The sequence below is a fragment of the Drosophila suzukii genome, chromosome 2R (assembly GCF_043229965.1).
Source record: "Drosophila suzukii chromosome 2R, CBGP_Dsuzu_IsoJpt1.0, whole genome shotgun sequence".
NCBI lineage: Eukaryota > Metazoa > Arthropoda > Insecta > Diptera > Drosophilidae > Drosophila > Drosophila suzukii.
Window position 1 is genome coordinate 4,367,347 of NC_092081.1, and position 17,130 is coordinate 4,384,476.

The 17,130-nt window shown below is 42.3% G+C and overlaps 5 protein-coding genes across 8 annotated transcripts in view; 2 read left to right on the top strand and 3 right to left on the bottom strand.

Moving 5' to 3' along the window:
• The window catches only part of LOC108019688 (larval cuticle protein 2), a 47,297-nt gene that overhangs the window by 6,975 nt on the left and 23,192 nt on the right, over positions 1 to 17,130 (bottom strand). The window contains exon 1 of one of the 3 annotated variants that reach the window (XM_070994716.1): positions 11,811 to 11,814. The exons of 1 other annotated variant lie outside the window; for it this stretch is intronic. The gene's annotated coding sequence lies outside the window, so the exon portion shown is untranslated. Of the gene's footprint in view, positions 1 to 10,237; positions 10,243 to 11,810; positions 11,815 to 17,130 lie in introns of those variants that run through there. One more of the 3 variants, XM_070994715.1, reaches the window with a different exon arrangement.
• On the bottom strand, positions 682 to 4,321 carry Cyp4ad1 (Cytochrome P450 4ad1). The gene is made up of 9 exons (XM_017087528.4): positions 4,105 to 4,321; positions 3,200 to 3,309; positions 2,862 to 3,141; positions 2,037 to 2,106; positions 1,853 to 1,979; positions 1,627 to 1,788; positions 1,297 to 1,537; positions 1,062 to 1,244; positions 682 to 1,000 (listed from the first exon to the last, which is right to left on the bottom strand). Exons 1-9 carry the CDS (start codon positions 4,268 to 4,270, stop codon positions 789 to 791), a joined length of 1,551 nt encoding a protein of 516 aa, XP_016943017.3. The 5' UTR covers positions 4,271 to 4,321; the 3' UTR covers positions 682 to 788.
• On the top strand, positions 7,274 to 9,743 carry Cyp4e2 (Cytochrome P450 4e2). Its single transcript, XM_017087429.4, has 6 exons — positions 7,274 to 7,500; positions 7,920 to 8,029; positions 8,095 to 8,444; positions 8,500 to 8,869; positions 8,931 to 9,105; positions 9,160 to 9,743. The coding sequence occupies exons 1-6, from the start codon at positions 7,341 to 7,343 to the stop codon at positions 9,573 to 9,575; spliced, it is 1,581 nt and encodes a 526-aa protein (XP_016942918.3). The 5' UTR covers positions 7,274 to 7,340; the 3' UTR covers positions 9,576 to 9,743.
• LOC108019591 (Cytochrome P450 4e1) lies at positions 10,462 to 12,985 on the top strand. Of its 2 annotated transcripts, XM_070994705.1 has the most exons (6): positions 10,462 to 10,672; positions 10,986 to 11,095; positions 11,156 to 11,505; positions 11,592 to 11,961; positions 12,025 to 12,199; positions 12,255 to 12,985. In XM_070994705.1, the coding sequence occupies exons 1-6, from the start codon at positions 10,513 to 10,515 to the stop codon at positions 12,668 to 12,670; spliced, it is 1,581 nt and encodes a 526-aa protein (XP_070850806.1). In that variant the 5' UTR covers positions 10,462 to 10,512; the 3' UTR covers positions 12,671 to 12,985. The 2 variants fall into 2 exon arrangements, with proteins under 2 accessions (XP_070850806.1, XP_070850807.1); XM_070994706.1 differs by lacking the exon at positions 10,462 to 10,672 and having other exon boundaries at positions 10,987 to 11,095; positions 11,145 to 11,505.
• On the bottom strand, positions 12,744 to 14,992 carry Mal-A1 (Maltase A1). The gene is made up of 3 exons (XM_017087437.4): positions 13,624 to 14,992; positions 13,072 to 13,267; positions 12,744 to 13,011 (listed from the first exon to the last, which is right to left on the bottom strand). The coding sequence occupies exons 1-3, from the start codon at positions 14,951 to 14,953 to the stop codon at positions 12,804 to 12,806; spliced, it is 1,734 nt and encodes a 577-aa protein (XP_016942926.2). The 5' UTR covers positions 14,954 to 14,992; the 3' UTR covers positions 12,744 to 12,803.

Below are 17,130 nucleotides of genomic sequence, written 5' to 3' on the forward strand. Positions count from 1 at the left end.
TGAAAACTATTAGAGCATGCATATTCTTAAGCTTCCTTCCTTCCGCAAGTTTTTTCATCGAAGGGCGAAGCCCACTCTAACGCATTCAAGCACCTATAAAACTAAAACTTGTCTAGCGACCAGACGTTTTAATATTTTGCAAAAGTGTATTTTGCTAAATTTCATCAAATTTTTTATTGTATAATTTTGCCATTTTTTTCTCGAGCATTTTTATCTTGAAGTTGGGTGCTTGAATATACAAATGACCTCCAGTAAGGACGACTTTTTGCCAATTTCCATTGCAGAAAGCTTTTTTGGGAACCTTGCGACTTTCTTTTTGAAAAGATAACCAATTTGCCAAAGAACAGAAAAATATAATAGCAGATCTGCTCCCAGGTGTTCTTGCGGGTCTGGTAAAGTGAAAGTGATATCACTTCAGCTCCTGTTTCTCAGCACATTTAATTTTTATTGTTAGTGTGAACTCAATTTTGTTGTGCAATAAAATATTAACCAAACTGGTGATCTGCCCGAATTGTATATTAATTAGCAGCGAATCTACGAATGCAAGAAAATTAACATGAATTATTTGTCAAGTCAACTTTGATAATTTGCGAGGAAAAAATGATGTGAACAATGCGAAACGTGTTCTGGTCATAGAAATGGCAATAGTCTAGACGAGAAAAGGAGTTTGATTTAATAAAGTAAAACGGTTGCACAAACTAGTTTAATTTAAATTCAAAATCAAGGAGTGTAACGATTACATTTTTATGGATTGTATATTATTTACATGTTTAGTTGAATCCTTAGGTTCATCGCTTTCTCAGCCTGATCTGAATGCCATTTTCCGATTTAAGCGTGACTCGAATGTTCAATACTGGATCATATTCGCTCTGAGGCACGCAGTCCTCACGAGAATGATCGTTGATTCCTGAGGGAAGTCCATCCACGGCGGGCAATATTTCAAATCGTCGCACCAACTGGGAGAGCAGAGCCTTCATTTGGTACATGGCGAACTTTTCAGCTTTTCAAAAACACATAATAGTAAGTAAGGAAATCAACGATAAATCCCATTCAACACCTACCAATGCATCGCCTTGGTCCTGCACTAAATGGCACACTCTTGAAAGCCTCGATGCCCACGTTTCCGCTGGTGTTCTCGAATCTCTCGGGCCGGAAAGTGCACGGATCATCGAAATACTTCTCGTTGTAGCCCATGGCAATGAGGCACATGATCACCGTGGTGCGCTTGGCCACCTTGGTGCCATCTGAAAGTATCCAGCATTAGGTCGTGGAAGCGACTTTCTTGGCACAACTTACTGATGTCGATGGGCTTTCTGTTGGTTCGGGCAATCAGCGGAACAGAGGGATACAAACGCAGGGTCTCCCGAATGATCAGCTCTAGGTAGACCATCTGGTCCAGGGAAACCAGGTCCGCCTCTCCCGATAAGTTGTTGGCAAAGATGCGCTGCTGCTCCTTGAAAGCCTTGCTCTGAATCTCCGGGTGGCGGGATAGGGTGTACAGGGTAAAGGATATGGCGGCGGCTACGGGATCGTGACCCTGCATCAGAATTTTAAGGTAAAATATATATATAAATAAATTTTAATTCATTTTAATTTTATAAAAAAAGAATAACAGCTTTAACTTACAGTAAATATAAAGGTTGACATTTCCTCGATAATCTCGCGCTCCTTGAGGGCCCGACCGTCCAGTTTGGCGGTCAGCAGAACGTCGAGGAAGGGTTTATTGATTGGCTGCCCTGGCTGACTTGTATTTTCCCCGGCCAGCTGGTGTCGACGTTGCGCGATAATCTACGAGGAGATAAACCTTCGGATTTAAGACGGTCCCCTACCCACACATTTCTGCGGAACTCACCCGATTCAGTTCGCTTCGGAGGAGCGCCAGGGCTCGGCGCTGCTTCATGTAGTAGGAGGTGAGTCGGAAGAGGGCGTCGAACCGCTTCACAATGCTGAAGGTGCGCTCCTGCACCACATCGCATAAACTAGGAAACGGAAGTGGCTTAAGAGCTTAGCCCCGAGATTTCTCAGCTTGAACTTACTCCTTGATGGCTCCATGCAAATCCGAGGGCTCTCCATTGAGCGAACTGCTGGCCTGGCCAGTGGCGTTTTCTGGGAAAAAAAAAGGGAGAGGAAGCCGTTGAAAATGTGCAGCTTCAAGCAGGCTAAATGAACCCGAACGAGTCCCTGAAAGTCTCGATAAATTACCAACGGTTAACAGGGAAATTCCTCAATTCACTCGGCCCACAATACGCGTTGTATCGTCGAGGGCAAGTACCTCGGCCGCGAAACTTTTTGGCCCGCACAATCTGCGGCACTTGTAGCCATTTTCTATGCCATAAATCTTATTTATAAAACGTTCATAATAAATTACAAAAAATAAACGAGCGAAACGCCCGAAGAGCGAAACTCGGCCCAAGAAGCGACATGACAAATGTGTAAAGTTTGGCAATAGTACACACAGAGGATATAACTGCCAAAAAAGTACTAGCCTTCTCTTATACTAAAGTACTACTTTAAATGTCAAAAGCGTAGAGCTTGCGAAAATTTTAAAAGTGCAATGTATAAACTTTTGAATGTTGTGTTATATTCATAGCATCTTTGGAGGTAGCCTATCTATATTTAACCCTCTATACAAATTTTATTTTGACTGCTAACTATTGCTTTTATTTTTTACTAATTAGTGAAATAAATTTAATTATATTGTCCATCTATTTATAATTAACTAATAACTAAATGTGTGATATTTAAATAAGAGTAAATAATTATCAGAAAGAAAATATTTATAATTTTCTATCTGTGCATGTACAACTTGTTTTGGGGGAATAGCGATGCTGGGTTCTATGGGCAAGCCTTCCCTCACTTACCGCACACAATATCCAGGGTACACTTGGCCACCAGCTCCTGGGCATCGAAGATTTCCTGCGTGGCCGACAGTCCGTCGAGCTTCTGGACGAACTGTCCGCCCGTCCGGTGCACCACTCGCAGGTAGCCCTCAATGGCAGAGCGCTCGAAGGCGGGGAGGTAGAGCTTCTGATGCTTCAGCCAGCGGGCACCGGAACTGGTCAGCAGCCCATCGCCCAGCCAGGGCCTCAGAAAGGAGTACAAGTGCTCCTTGTACAGCAGCGATGAACTGGAAAAAATGTTCTGCAGGGCAAACACAATGAACAGGTGGGTGATGGGGCGGTCATGGGGGCGGACTTACCTGAATTTCCGCCGGATCACTCAGCATCATGTGGTACTGCAGGAAGACCAGGGAACGGAATCCCTGGAAATCATATTTCCGACAATATTGCAAAACCTTTTTGGGGTATTCTGTGAAAGACAGGATGAGTTTGTGGGCCCGACCACTTTAATTATCAGCCCCAAGTTCCTCGTTTGCAGAGCACTAGAGCTTGCCGTTGGGGCGGATTAAACCAAAATTAAATTTCAAGTTTAGTTTTGGTAGTTGCAATCAACGACAAAGCCTGATTTGATGTTGCACATATAATTTTGTAACCTGGATTACTCAAGTGGTCAAATATCTATTAATTAATCGTAGCCCTTACGGACAGACCAGACAATAAACTAGTACTAAATGTGGTCGACTAATACGAAGCTATTCAAATATCTTCTTTTCAGCATTATAGAACAGCAATCCAAGCTGCCATAAAATAACAAAATAATAGCAATCAGATAACAATGTGCAGCCCATGGCAGTCCGCCCTGAATTGGAGCGCCAGACGAGCAGGGAAGCAGAATGATATCCTCGAAAAATATAGTGCACCATCGCTTTTTTCCCCCTGGGCATTGTGCATTTGAAATGATTACTTTAGGCACGTGCAGGGAAGGGCGGAAAAACAAGACCGAATTTATTCAGCTGTGCGAGGAAAGGCACTTGGGAAATGCGCACAGAACTTGATGAAAGCTGTAGAAAATATTACAATAAATAAGTCGAGGAAATCAGACACAATTCGAGATGAAATCCAAATGTGCAACTCGATACCAACGGGAATTGAACGCATTGAATCGCTGCAAATACCCAACTGCGGGATTCGATCAGACAAACGACTTTGGCATGAATCGTTAAAGAGTTCATAAATATAGGCAGGCTCTTCGACTAGTACTTACCGTCCGGCTTGAGGCCAAACTGAAACAGATTACCCACGAAGGGGTATGGGGTCGGTCCTGGTATCATCTCCATTATGCCGGCCATGTGGTCTATGTAGTTGAATATCCTCACACCCTTGAACACCAGAATGGTGGCCAAAATAATGGCAATGGCTATCAGAAACATTATGCCGGTCAACTGTTCTCGCTCGCTGTTCTATCCAGACTGGTTTGTCCAGAAACTTTGGCTTATTATTAGGTGACCAATTTCATAGCCGATAGCCCCATCGATAGCTTATCTAACCCAACTTCTTGCATGCTTTTTTTGGTGTTTGCAACCGACACAAATAGCGTTATCAATACCTCAATTAACATAATGCTTTATTGCTGTCGGTAATTGATTAGTGTAATTATACTGGGCTACCTGCTGGGTGTTGACTCACTTAACTGATGACGTGTGGGTCTAAAGGCTGATTGGGTATCGCCAAAAGATATGGCGCTATTAAAAAATTGTAATCGGCTGCTGATAATGAATTGGGGCGGTGGTCAAGACTTTGACACGTAATAATAATTTGCAGATCTTCCTGCCTTAGATTATAGTTCAAGGGATTGGAAAGGAGGTTTGAAATTCACTTAACAGCCTCTTATCACTTTAAATATCATAAATATAAAACGAGACAGTATTTGTCTGCGGTTTGAGGGCAATCACAAAAAGGTTGGTCACAAATGGATACGACTTTGACCCTGGAAGACGTCCTATTATAGCAGCTAAATGATCTATGTAGTTAAATCTTCCTCCTTGAAACATGTAAGTTATGACCAATATCGTTGCAATGCCTAAGAGAGAAAAAAATATTATAAAGAGGATGGTAATAATAGTCGCCACTAGAATAACAGCAATTATAAGAACGATGGTGTAAAAAATTTACTTTCACACATCAATTCAAACTATTGTCAGAGACACCCTACCACTTTCTGTGTATTCTGTGTTTACTACAAATTATTGATAAACAAGGAAGAACGCTAAGGTCGTGTGCCTCGACTATCAGATACTCGTTACTCAGATAAATGTAGAGCGAGGGAAACAACTCTTATCAAATCAATTTTGATATCAACTCATATCAACGTTTGAGGCAAAATTGATTTTACATTTTGCTTAATAAATACTCTATCTACAATTTACTCATTTGGTCCGCTTTAGCAAGATATTTAAGCTTCTACCTACACAATCATTATTTTATTCTTTGGAAAGTATGTAAAAGGGTGAAGGAATCGTTTCCGACCCTATAAAGTATAATTTCTTGCTCCTTGGCTGCCCGTACAAACGCAGAGATCTTGGAAACTATGATACAGAGAGTTAAAATTTGACATGTAGACTTTATTCTACGCAATGTTTGCTTCACACGAGTAAAACGCCCACTCTTAAGCGCACAAATCGCAAAAGTGTGCGGCACCCACATTTCCTTTCATTTATATTCAGTGTAATTTAATTATTGCTACAAAAATGGTTTTAATCGAAGTGAGGTAGGTTAGCTGAGTGATTGCTGTATGATAGTAAAGTTACTCGACCATATTGTGTTTTTCATGCTTGACGTAAAAGAGGGGTTCCCCCTAAGTTATAAAAGATAAGATAAAGATCCTTAGTTATTAACTATTTTACACCAACATTACACGAAATTATACAAGGAAGAACGCTTTAGTCGAGTAGCTCGATTATCAGATACCCGTTACTCAGCTAAAGGGACCAAAGGGAAATGGAGATATGCAAGCAGCAAAGCGAGATTGAAATGCGCCACCTACCGGCTGTAGACTGATGGACGTTATGGCGTTATGGACGTTAGAGTAAGCGTGGCAAATTTTTTGGATCAATCGATAGGTATTGACGAGACCAATACATTTCAGTTGAAATTTTTTATCTAGCATGAAAATGTTAGGCGTCACAGGCTTGGCAAACTTTTTTTTGAGTTAATCGATAGGTATTGATGAGGACAATACATTTCAGTTACAATTTTTATTTTAGCATCAAAACTGTAGGAGCCACAGTTTTGGGCGGCTTGTGGGCTTTAGAGTGGGCGTGGGACATTGCTAAAACAAACTTGCGCTGCGTAAGAAGCTCAGGAATCTGCATGCCAAATCTCAATAGCCTAGCTCTTATAGTTTTCGAGATCTCAGCGTTCATCGGACTGACGGACAGACGGACATGGCTAGATCGACTCGGCTGGTGATCCTGATTAAGAATATATATACTTTATGGGGTCGGGAACGCTTCCTTCTGCCTGTTACATACTTTCCGACGAATCTAGTATACCCTTTTACTCTACGAGCAACGGGTATAAAAATGTTACACATGCTTACGTGCACATTCTCTGGAAGTATTTTAACTACATTGTGAATAACATTGCAATGATGTACAAATTTGACTTATTCTTCTAATTCTTAAAGGAGATATTTAAGACGGCACATATGACCTTAAATTAGAATATTAAAGCAAATGGATCGTCCGGCGAAAGCTATTAAAGTTATTAAGTTGCTCACAAGTATCACAATAAAAAGCTCTGCAAAAAATCAAATTGGGAAATACAATTTAGGGTTTTAAACTTCATATATTATATTTCATTTTCCTTTTTCCTTAAAATGAAGTCATTAAATAAAATCCAATAAATAGTAGACAATGTTTTTTATTTTTGGCTTGCAAATGTAAACTGCACGTTAAATTTGGGTAAATCTACATTACGTTTGGGACTTTTACATACTTTTGCTTTTGCTCTCTGCTGATAAGCCTCACTCCTCATTCCAAAAGAGAGTCTCTCTCTTGACATAAAGTTAGAGTCAATCTCCTAAATTTGTTTACTTTTTTTGAGAGAGAAGTTTTATATTACTCATTCTTATCAGTGAAATGGTTTGCGTGCAACAATGTAATATGTTGTAAAGATTGTACGAGCAAGTTCATTACAGTTATATTTCGAATGGCATTTCCTCAAAAAATTGTTCTCTGCCTCTTTTGAACCGATTAAAACTAAGAGGCTCATCTCTTAAAAAACCTGATTTCAAAATGAATAGTCATGCTGAAAGCACCAAAATATTTACCTATATTCGGGAGGCTTTTGTTTTGATCGCAAAAGCGTCTAAAAAAGAGAGCCAGAAACCCACAGGCAGTCGGGAGTCTCTCGTATTTAAACCAGCAGTACGCCCAAAACATCTCTCATAATCCCAGAGTTTTGCGTGCTGAGCGGTTGTCTTGGCACTCGCGATCGAAAATGTGGTTCGTGTTGTATTTTATTCTGGCTCTGCCGGTGCTCGTGGTCGCCTATCTGGAGCTCAGCACATTCCGCCGGAAAAAAGTGTTAAACAAGTTCAAAGGCCCCAGCGGCCTACCCCTCGTGGGAAATGCTCATCAAATGGGCAAGAATCCAACAGGTGGGTTATTCCTTAATACCAGAAGAGAAAAACGGAGAGGATACACCCGGAATTACCCATCTCGAATAGCGTTGTGACTGAGGTAACTGCGCTTCGAATCGACTCAGCAACAATGCTATTTAAGTTAGGTCATTTTGGGCCAGCGACTTCACGACCAGAAAATTGCGTTGTTAACTTTCAGTTAATGGGGCAACTGCCACTTGAACATACAGGTTAATCATAACCTATCTCAAGTATTTTAGAGATAATATAGAGATTTGGATTTGGGTGCGTCATTTACATCTGTAGTACAGCGTTGTGTAATGCTGGATACAGAAAATCGCGCGTCAAATGCAAACAATGAAAACGTTGTAACACATTTATCGCATACTGATAGTGATTCGTGATCAGCCTACTAATGGCTTTTTTCGCCCATTTAGAAATTCTTGACCAGGTATTCTCCTGGTGGCATCAGTTTGGCAAGGACAACTATGTTTTTTGGATCGGAACATACTCAAATGTGTTGGTCACTAGTTCCAAGTATCTCGAGGTGGGTTATCAGAGAATTTGTTCATATTCATGATGACTTTTTTAGGATGACTTTTTGTTTTCTAGTTTATACTCAGCAGTCAGACGCTGATCACAAAGTCCGACATTTACGAATTAACGCATCCCTGGCTGGGACTGGGACTTCTGACCAGTACTGGCAGTAAATGGCACAAGCACCGCAAGATGATCACTCCGGCCTTCCACTTCAACATCCTGCAGGACTTCCACGAGGTGATGAACGAGAACTCCAGCAAGTTTATCAATCACTTAAAGAAGGTGGCCGCCGGGGACAGTATCTTCGACTTCCAGGACCAGGCCCACTATCTGACCCTGGACGTTATTTGCGACACAGCCATGGGAGTGTCCATCAATGCCATGGAAAACCGGAGCTCCTCCATTGTGCAGGCCTTTAAAGAGTGAGTTTAGGGCTCTATTTGTACCTTCTCAACTACATCTCTTCACCTTCCACAGCATGTGCTACAACATCAACATGAGAGCCTTCCATCCTCTGAAGCGTAATGAGACACTGTATCGATTGGCTCCTGATTACCCGGCCTACAGTAGGACTCTGAAGACCCTGCAGGACTTCACCAATGAGATCATCGATAAGCGCATTGCGGCCCACAAATCTGGATCAGTTTCGACAAGCCAGGGAGATGAGTTCGCTCGTAAGAAAATGGCCTTTTTGGACACTCTGCTATCGTCCACCATCGACGGTCGTCCCCTGAATTCTAAGGAGCTGTACGAAGAGGTCTCCACCTTCATGTTCGAGGGACACGATACCACCACCTCGGGTGTGTCATTCGCTGTCTATTTGCTCTCCAGACATCAAGACGAACAGGTTAGGTGACAACACTCTGACGTAAAAAGTTTAAAGTTAACGGCTGATTTCTTGAAAACAGCGAAAACTATTTGAGGAGCAATGCGAGGTTATGGGTGGCACTGGATTGGATCGAGATGCGACTTTCCAGGAAATATCCCAAATGAAATACTTGGATCTGTACATCAAGGAAGCACAGCGTATTTATCCCAGTGTACCCTTCATTGGCCGATATACAGATAAAGACTATGTGATTGGTAAATGTTATTTCGACTATTCAAAAACCTCTTAATAACACATTTCCTCTTCAGATGGCGATCTCGTACCGAAGGGAACCACACTCAACTTGGGTATCGTGATGCTGGGATACAATGAAAAAGTGTTCAAGGATCCCCACAAATTCCGTCCCGAGCGCTTTGAGCTCGAGAAACCAGGGCCCTTCGAGTACGTGCCCTTCAGTGCCGGTCCGCGAAACTGCATTGGACAGAAGTTCGCTCTGCTGGAGATCAAGACCGTGGTTTCCAAGATCATTCGCAACTTCGAGGTGCTTCCAGCCGTGGATGAGCTTGTTTCCAAGGACGGTTACATCAATACCACCTTGGGACTACCTCCTGCTGAGAGGAAGAAGCGCGATGTCCATCGCCACAAATACGATCCCATTCTTTCCGCCGTATTGACCCTAAAATCCGAAAATGGGCTCCATATTCGACTGAAGGAGAGACACTAAAGCTCCATTTAGTTGATCTCGGGGAGAGCATTGCTCATCTCTTTGTTAAGTTTGGTGCTTGAAAAATGTATAACTTTTTTAGTATTTGATTCTGATTTCCCCACAGAAATAATTATTAAGACACTGTTAATTAGGGGAAGTAGAACAAATAAACAAATTAAACACAAATGTTCAACAAGAAAGAAACTTATTTTGGCCAGCCGAAGTTTCTGTACCCTGGAAGGTCGTTCCCGTGAGAGCATAGTATGTACAGAGCTTTCTGATTTTAGGAAAACTAAAAACAAATTACAGAAATATTACCGTAAGTGTTTAACGAAAACGAAATATAACGGTCCTTTATTATTTTGGCAATAATTAACCGATCGTTCCTATGGCAGCTATATGATATGGACGTCAGATTTTATAAAATTTTATTTGAAATTCTGAAATATTAGAGATTGATATTCCCAAGAGTAGAAGTTAATATGTCAAAAAACCGGAAATTATAATTTTTTGTACTTTTCTAAAAAACTTTTTTTTTATTATTCCTATAGCTCCCATAGGACATAGTAGTTCGATGCGGCTCGATCCGACTTATATACTACGTGCAACAGAAATACGTCGCTTGGGAATGTTTTATACCGATAGCTTCAAAACTGAGAGAATAGTTTGCGAAGGAACGGACAGACTACACTGATTTATTTTACTTTATTATTTATTTTACATAACATGAGAATAACTTACAACACTTACTTATTGACTAGTCATGTTGAACGCATAAAAGTGTAAAAGGTTTGGGTGATAGTGGGCTTGTAAGGTGTTTGAGAGCTACAAAGTGCGAGAGTCTAAGTTCTGTCCACCGCAACCGGTTGGAGTATTTAAGCAGAGAGTCGTACACTTTTTCCTCAAATCTGATTTACTCACTGCACCGATCGGTTGGCTGTGTTAGCACTCGAAAATGTGGATCGTACTGTGCGCTTTTATTGGTCTTCCACTGCTCTTGGTGGCCTATTTCGAGCTTGGATCACTGCGGCGAAAACAAATGTTGAACAAGTTTCAGGGGCCAAGTATGCTACCCTTGGTGGGCAACGCTCATCAGATGGGAAATACTCCCACAGGTAAATTAAATCTCAGTGGTTCTATGGAATCTGGAGATCAAAGTCCCCTTTATTGACTACCGCACCTTGGGTGTCTAATCACATAGCAATTGTGTATAATGATATCACAGGGACTTTGATCTTATTGTGGCAAAATTAGTGTGATTTTAAAAATTCAAATGATTTGTAGTGGGCTAAAACTAGCTACCGATATCACGTGCGAAAAGTCTTTAATTATACGCTGGGAAAAGTAGCCAGTTTGTGCTTTAATTAGCGTGACTGCTCCTAACTGATGTTTTTAAGTTTCAATGGTCGTTTCATCTCCACTGCTTAGATATTTTGAACCGATTCTTTGGCTGGTGGCATGAGTACGAGAAGGATAACTTTCGTTACTGGATAGGCTTCTACTCGAATATTATGGTCACTAGCCCGAAGTACATGGAGGTGAGTTTGGGTTGTAAATGTTGTGAATGGCATTTAATGAACATCACAGATTTTACACAGTTTATACTTAGCAGTCAGACCTTGATATCCAAGTCCGACGTTTATGATCTCACTCATTCCTGGCTGGGTCTGGGACTTCTGACCAGCACTGGCAGCAAATGGCACAAGCACCGCAAGATGATCACGCCGGCCTTTCACTTCAACATCCTGCAGGACTTCCACGATGTGATGAACGAGAATTCCAGCAAGTTTATAGATAAGCTAAAAAATGTGGCAGACGGGGACAACATCTTCGACTTCCAGGAGGAAGCTCACTATCTGACCTTGGATGTTATTTGCGACACAGCCATGGGGGTGTCCATTAATGCCATGGAGAACCGAAGCTCTTCAGTTGTTCAAGCCTTTAAAGAGTGAGTATTGTGAGAACAATGCTGAATTAAATGTTAGGTCTTATCAAATGGATATCTAAAGTATATTTTGGTTGATGTTATTTTAGTATTACCTACATGATCAAGATGAGAGCATTTAATCCTTGGAAGCGTAATGAATTTCTCTTTCGCTTTGCACCTGAGTATCCAGCCTACAGGAGGACTCTTAAAACCCTCCAGGACTTTACCAATGAGATAATAGCAAAGCGAATTGAAGCTCGAAACGCGGGTGCTGAGTCAATCAGCCAGGAAGATGAGTTCTCCCGCAAGAAGATGGCCTTTTTGGATACTCTTCTCTCATCTACTGTGGACGGTTGTCCTCTAACTTCCCAAGAGCTTTACGAAGAAGTATCCACCTTTATGTTCGAGGGCCATGACACCACCACATCTGGAGTTGGCTTTGCAGTCTACCTGCTCTCCAGACATCAAGATGAACAGGTGACCTATTTACAGAGCCTGTTTTACGACCAAAGTAATTTACGTGTAATTTTTGACTTACAGAAAAAATTATTTGGCGAACAGTGCGAGGTGATGGGGGACTTGGGAATTGGTCGGGATGCCACCTTTCAGGAAATCTCCCAAATGAAGTACTTGAATTTGTTTATAAAGGAGGCTCAGCGACTTTATCCGAGCGTACCTTTCATTGGTCGCTTCACGGATAAAGATTACATAATTGGTAAGCCTTTGGTATTACATTTAAGCTTCATTGGTAGTCAAGGACTTATATTTAGATGGCGATCTAGTGCCGAAGGGCACCACTTTGAACTTGGGCCTTCTTATGTTGGGATACAACGATCGTGTGTTCAAGGATCCTCATAAATTCCGACCAGATCGGTTTGACCTGGAGAAACCTGGACCCTTTGAATACGTACCTTTTAGTGCCGGTCCACGAAACTGCATTGGACAGAAGTTCGCTCTGCTGGAGATCAAGACTATGGTGTCCAAGATCATTCGGAACTTCAAGGTGCTGCCTGCTCTGGATGAGCTCGTCTCTAAGGACGGCTGTGTAAGTACGACCCTGGGCCTTCCTCCAGCGGAGAAGAAGAAGCGCGATGCTCAGATCCATAAATATGATCCGGTTTTATCGGCTGCCATGACCTTGAAGTCTGAAAATGGCCTGCATCTGCGCATGACACCGAGGCTTTAAATGTGATAGTTTGATAAAAGTAAAAAAGCCTACTTTTAGGCCTTCAACTTTTCTCAATGGTATAAAGTAGATGTTTAGTTTACATTTTACGAAACGTCGCTACTTTATTGTCCCTTATTGGAATAAAATTATCTTAAACTGCCACAAGAACGGTTCCCACATAGGGATTGGCCACGAACTCCGACGGCTTGATGACATCGCCATCGACGTACTGCGAGTTCAAGGAAGTGGTGATGACCTCCGCCTGAGTGCCCAGTCCATAGTACTTGGTGAGGTCCAGGGTCTTGGAGGTGCTGCCCAGGTTTAGAACGATCACATACAGATCGCTATCGGTCTTTTGGCTGTTTAGTATGGGAAATACTTAGCAATCGCTTTGAGACTCAGAGGACTGTTTCACTCACCGTGAGTAGATGATCACATCGTCGTCTATGGCCTGAATGTTGAGCTCTCCCTGGCGGAAGGATGGTTCCTTGCGGACTCGCACCAGCTTCTTGAAGATCTGCAGGTGGGAACGAGGGGCACGCTGCTGCTGCAGGGCATTGTTGGTCTTGTAGTCATCGGCCACTGGAAGCCAAGTGTGATCGGCACTGGTGAAGCCTTAAAATGGGATAGGAAATGCTATTATCAATATGCTGTTATATGTTTCGATGTCAATCCTCCTAATTTCACCATAAAAACCTTCACCATTTTGTTATAAGTTTAAAATCTACTTAGATACTATTCATTTTCAAGTAAACAGCTAAGATAATTTTAATCAATGTGTTACGAATACGTTCCTTATCAGAATGTATACCTTCACTAGCCGGAAGTAAAAAAAAACAAATTTAATTGATTACTAATTACTTTTAAGCGCTTTAACCTACATAAGTAAAAGTAATAAGAAGAACTCTTTTAAATTGTAAAGCCTTTGTAAATATAACCCCTAAGCTTTGTTGATATTTGAATGCTCTTACCTGCTTTGGAGGAGGCGTCCCACTGGTAGGGCGATCGCGCTGGGTCCCTGGATCGGGCGTAGTAGTTGTCCGGGTCGGAGTTGCAGGCATTCGGATCCACGGTGTCCTCCCAGCTGATCCACACGTCGGTCATGCCCAGCTCCTCGCCGTTGTAGGTGACGGCGTGGCCTGGCAGGGTCTGCAGCAGGATGTTGATGAGGTCGGTGCGCTGCACTCCGAATCGGGAGGCCACTCGCTTGTTGTCGTGGTTGCCCAGCACCCAGTTGGCATAGACGCCCGCGGGCATCGCGTCCATCCACTTCTTGATGTGGTCCACATAGTCGCCGGCCTTTGAAGCGTTGTTGATGCTCGTGAGGAAGTCGAAGTTGAAGGGGATGTGTGAGCCGTTCCTCACTCCGTTGCCGTAGTACATCATGATGTTCTCAAAGCTGGTGTACGCCTCCGTCATTAGCAGCCTCTTGTCGCCGCCGTGCTCCTCGTGGAACGTGTCCACCAACTCGCGCCACTGGTACACCATGTCAATGGTCTCCGGCTGGTCCTGCGTGTAAATGTGCTGCGTGTAGCAGTGGTCGTCGGGATCCGGGCAGCTCACGGGGTCGTTGGTCAGCGGCTCGTCCGGATACTGGTTGTACCGATCAAGGTCCACCTCGAACAGGTAGGGAACCGCGTCGATGCGGAAGCCGGAAACGCCCTTGGCCAGCCAGAAGCGGATCACGTTCTTCATCTCGTTGACCACGGCCGGATTGCGGTAGTTGAGGTCGGCCTGCTGGATGGCGAACTGGTGGAGGTAGTACTGCTGGCGCACTTCGTTCCACTCCCAGGCGCTGTAGCGGAACTCGGAGTTCCAGTTGCTCGGGGCCTCCCGCTCGCCGGTCTCGTTGTTGACCTTGCCGTCGTGCCAAATGTAGAAGTCCTTGTAGGTGGGGTCACTGTCCACCGACTTGGTGAACCACTCGTTGTCGGTGCTGGAGTGGTTGGGAACGAAGTCCAGGATTATCCTGATGCCCACCTCCTTGGCCTTGGCGATCATGCGCTCGAAGTCCTCCATGGTGCCGTACTCCGGCTGGATCGTGTAGAAGTCAGAGATGTCGTAGCCAAAGTCCACCATCGGCGACTTGAAGATGGGCGACAGCCAGGTGGCCGTGAAGCCGATGTCCTTCAGGTACTGCAGCTTCTCTGTGACACCGTTGAGGTCCCCGATGCCGTCTCCGTCGGAGTCCCGGAAGGAACGCGGGTATATCTGGTAGTAGTTTCCACTCTCCCACCACTCGGTGGCTCCCACGAAGCCAACGATGGCCAGGAAAAGGCACGCAGCTGATTGCAGGCGCATTTTGATCGATTTTGTTCGGACTGGGGGGCTGACAGCTGCCTTTTATACCGCTCGATAAGGCGGCTCCTATCGAGATCTGGCCCACTTGGAGTGCCTCATTGAATTGCTGTGCAAACAGCTCACATGAGTTCTCAGGGTGCTCAAGTTTGCGAACCGAAATTGTCATTGTTTTCGTGCTCCCAGCAAAGCTTTACGTAAAGCGATTAACCCACTCCCGAACGCCTCTGATTGCTGGAAAAGTACCGATTTTAGAGCCAAGTATCTTCCTCAACTTGCAGGGTTTTGTTATGGTAGGACATTGAAGTGGACATTAGTCAGCTGATAGGAAAACGATCCAAATCCACCTTCTTCAATTGCAAGCAAACAAACAACAGTAAGCTGGAAAACTACGATTATTAAATACTTAACAGTGTTGTGGAAAATTTTGGGTGATAACCTTGTGGAAGGTTTGTGTTGCATTTTAAGCGCGGCAAAACATATTCATTTGTTGCAATATTTTTTAAAATGTTGCTATCAGAGTTAGTCAAGTTATTCTTGATAAGCAAAGAAGCCCAAAGAGGCGGTGAAAAAAAACTTCTTGGAAAAAAAGGTAAGTCAAATAATAATTTCAGTTTTGACCTCTGCTTATTTTGTTGTTCAACCGGAGCTGTCCTTTTAAAAATATATTATATTTGATTTTATTAATTACATTTTATTCTCAACCAATTTAAATGTATTTGTGCAAACCAAGCCTCGAATATTGGTGAATTTTTCCACAGTATTAAATATTTTAACTTTTCAACTTCTTCTCTCAATCCCAAAACCAATTGATTTTAATGAAAGCTTAAAAAGTTAGCCAAGCCATATATTTACCAATTACATCGATTTGAAATAACTAATCCCAGCTCAGCGTGTGTCCTCGCAAACTGAAGTGCTTGTTGATTTAGGGCGGAATCACCTCCGGGGATGATTCCTGTTGCGGGACTGAAAAAGGTGAGTGAGCACACGTGCAAATCCAAATGGCGAGAGCGCATTTTAATTGAATTAAAACCACTTCTAGTGGATTGCCCCAGGTGGTTTAATGAGTAAGTGTACTTAAACGAGCACACCATGAAAACACAAGAATAATCCCTCCGGTTTCTGATGCACAGGATTCAAGGATGTAGTATAAAGAACTTACAAATAAAGTTCTCAACGTAAGCGTGTCTGGGAAAAAAATATCAGAAAAGGTTTTATTAAAGTAGGCTTGAAAAAGCTCCTCTGTGAAAAATTACATTTCCACCGTTCTTCATCTGATAAGTGCTAGCTTCTGTACTCATATAAAAATACAAAAATATACTTGTTTCAAGTTAAAAATAATTTAAAAAAAGAGTATTGGCCAAATTAAATTTGAAACCCCATCCCAAAAAAGAAAATCTTGTATACGCCACTGGTTCATATCCTCTTTTGATAATTAGAAATCCGTTTGGCTTTCATTTGAATAAGGATGCGGGAGAAGTGTCTAATTACATAGCTGCGTTTTTCAAAAAGTGCTCATTGTAGTTGGGAAGTGAATTTAGCTTACGGCAGCTGTAGCTGCAAGTAAAATATTTTTAAAAATCAAGGGAGAGTTGCCAACAAGCAATGAGTAGAAACGAAGTTGGCTGACTTAATTAATTTATTAGTTTTAAAAGGTATCATGGATTTTAAAAATGTGACAGTCTGCTGCTCTAAATCGATATATTTCAGGTTTGTTTTGATAACCAATATTAAGCATTAATAATTTATGAACTTATTTAATACAACATCGTACTTCTATCAAAATTAAAATTCTTTCAAAATCTTTTAAGTATATTAAGTTTGGATATGTAATTTGTAGAATTCTGTGTTATTGACGCTTTACTGTAGGGTAGCTCAGGGTAATATGAGGAGTAGGGTAAGGTTATGATCTCGGCATATCTCACATGTAACGTCACGTTAAAAATTTAAAATAAATGTACTCGATTTATCGTAGCGTGTGGACAATGTATTTAGAGTAATATTACTCGTATAGTAAAAGGAAGCGTTTCCCACCATAAAATGTACATATATATATTCTTGATCAGGATCACTATCCGATCCGAAACTATAAAAGCTAGTAAGTTCGGATTTGGCACTTAGATTTTTGAACTTATTTCGCTGTGCAAGTTTATTTCAGCATGTTTCCACGCCCACAAACG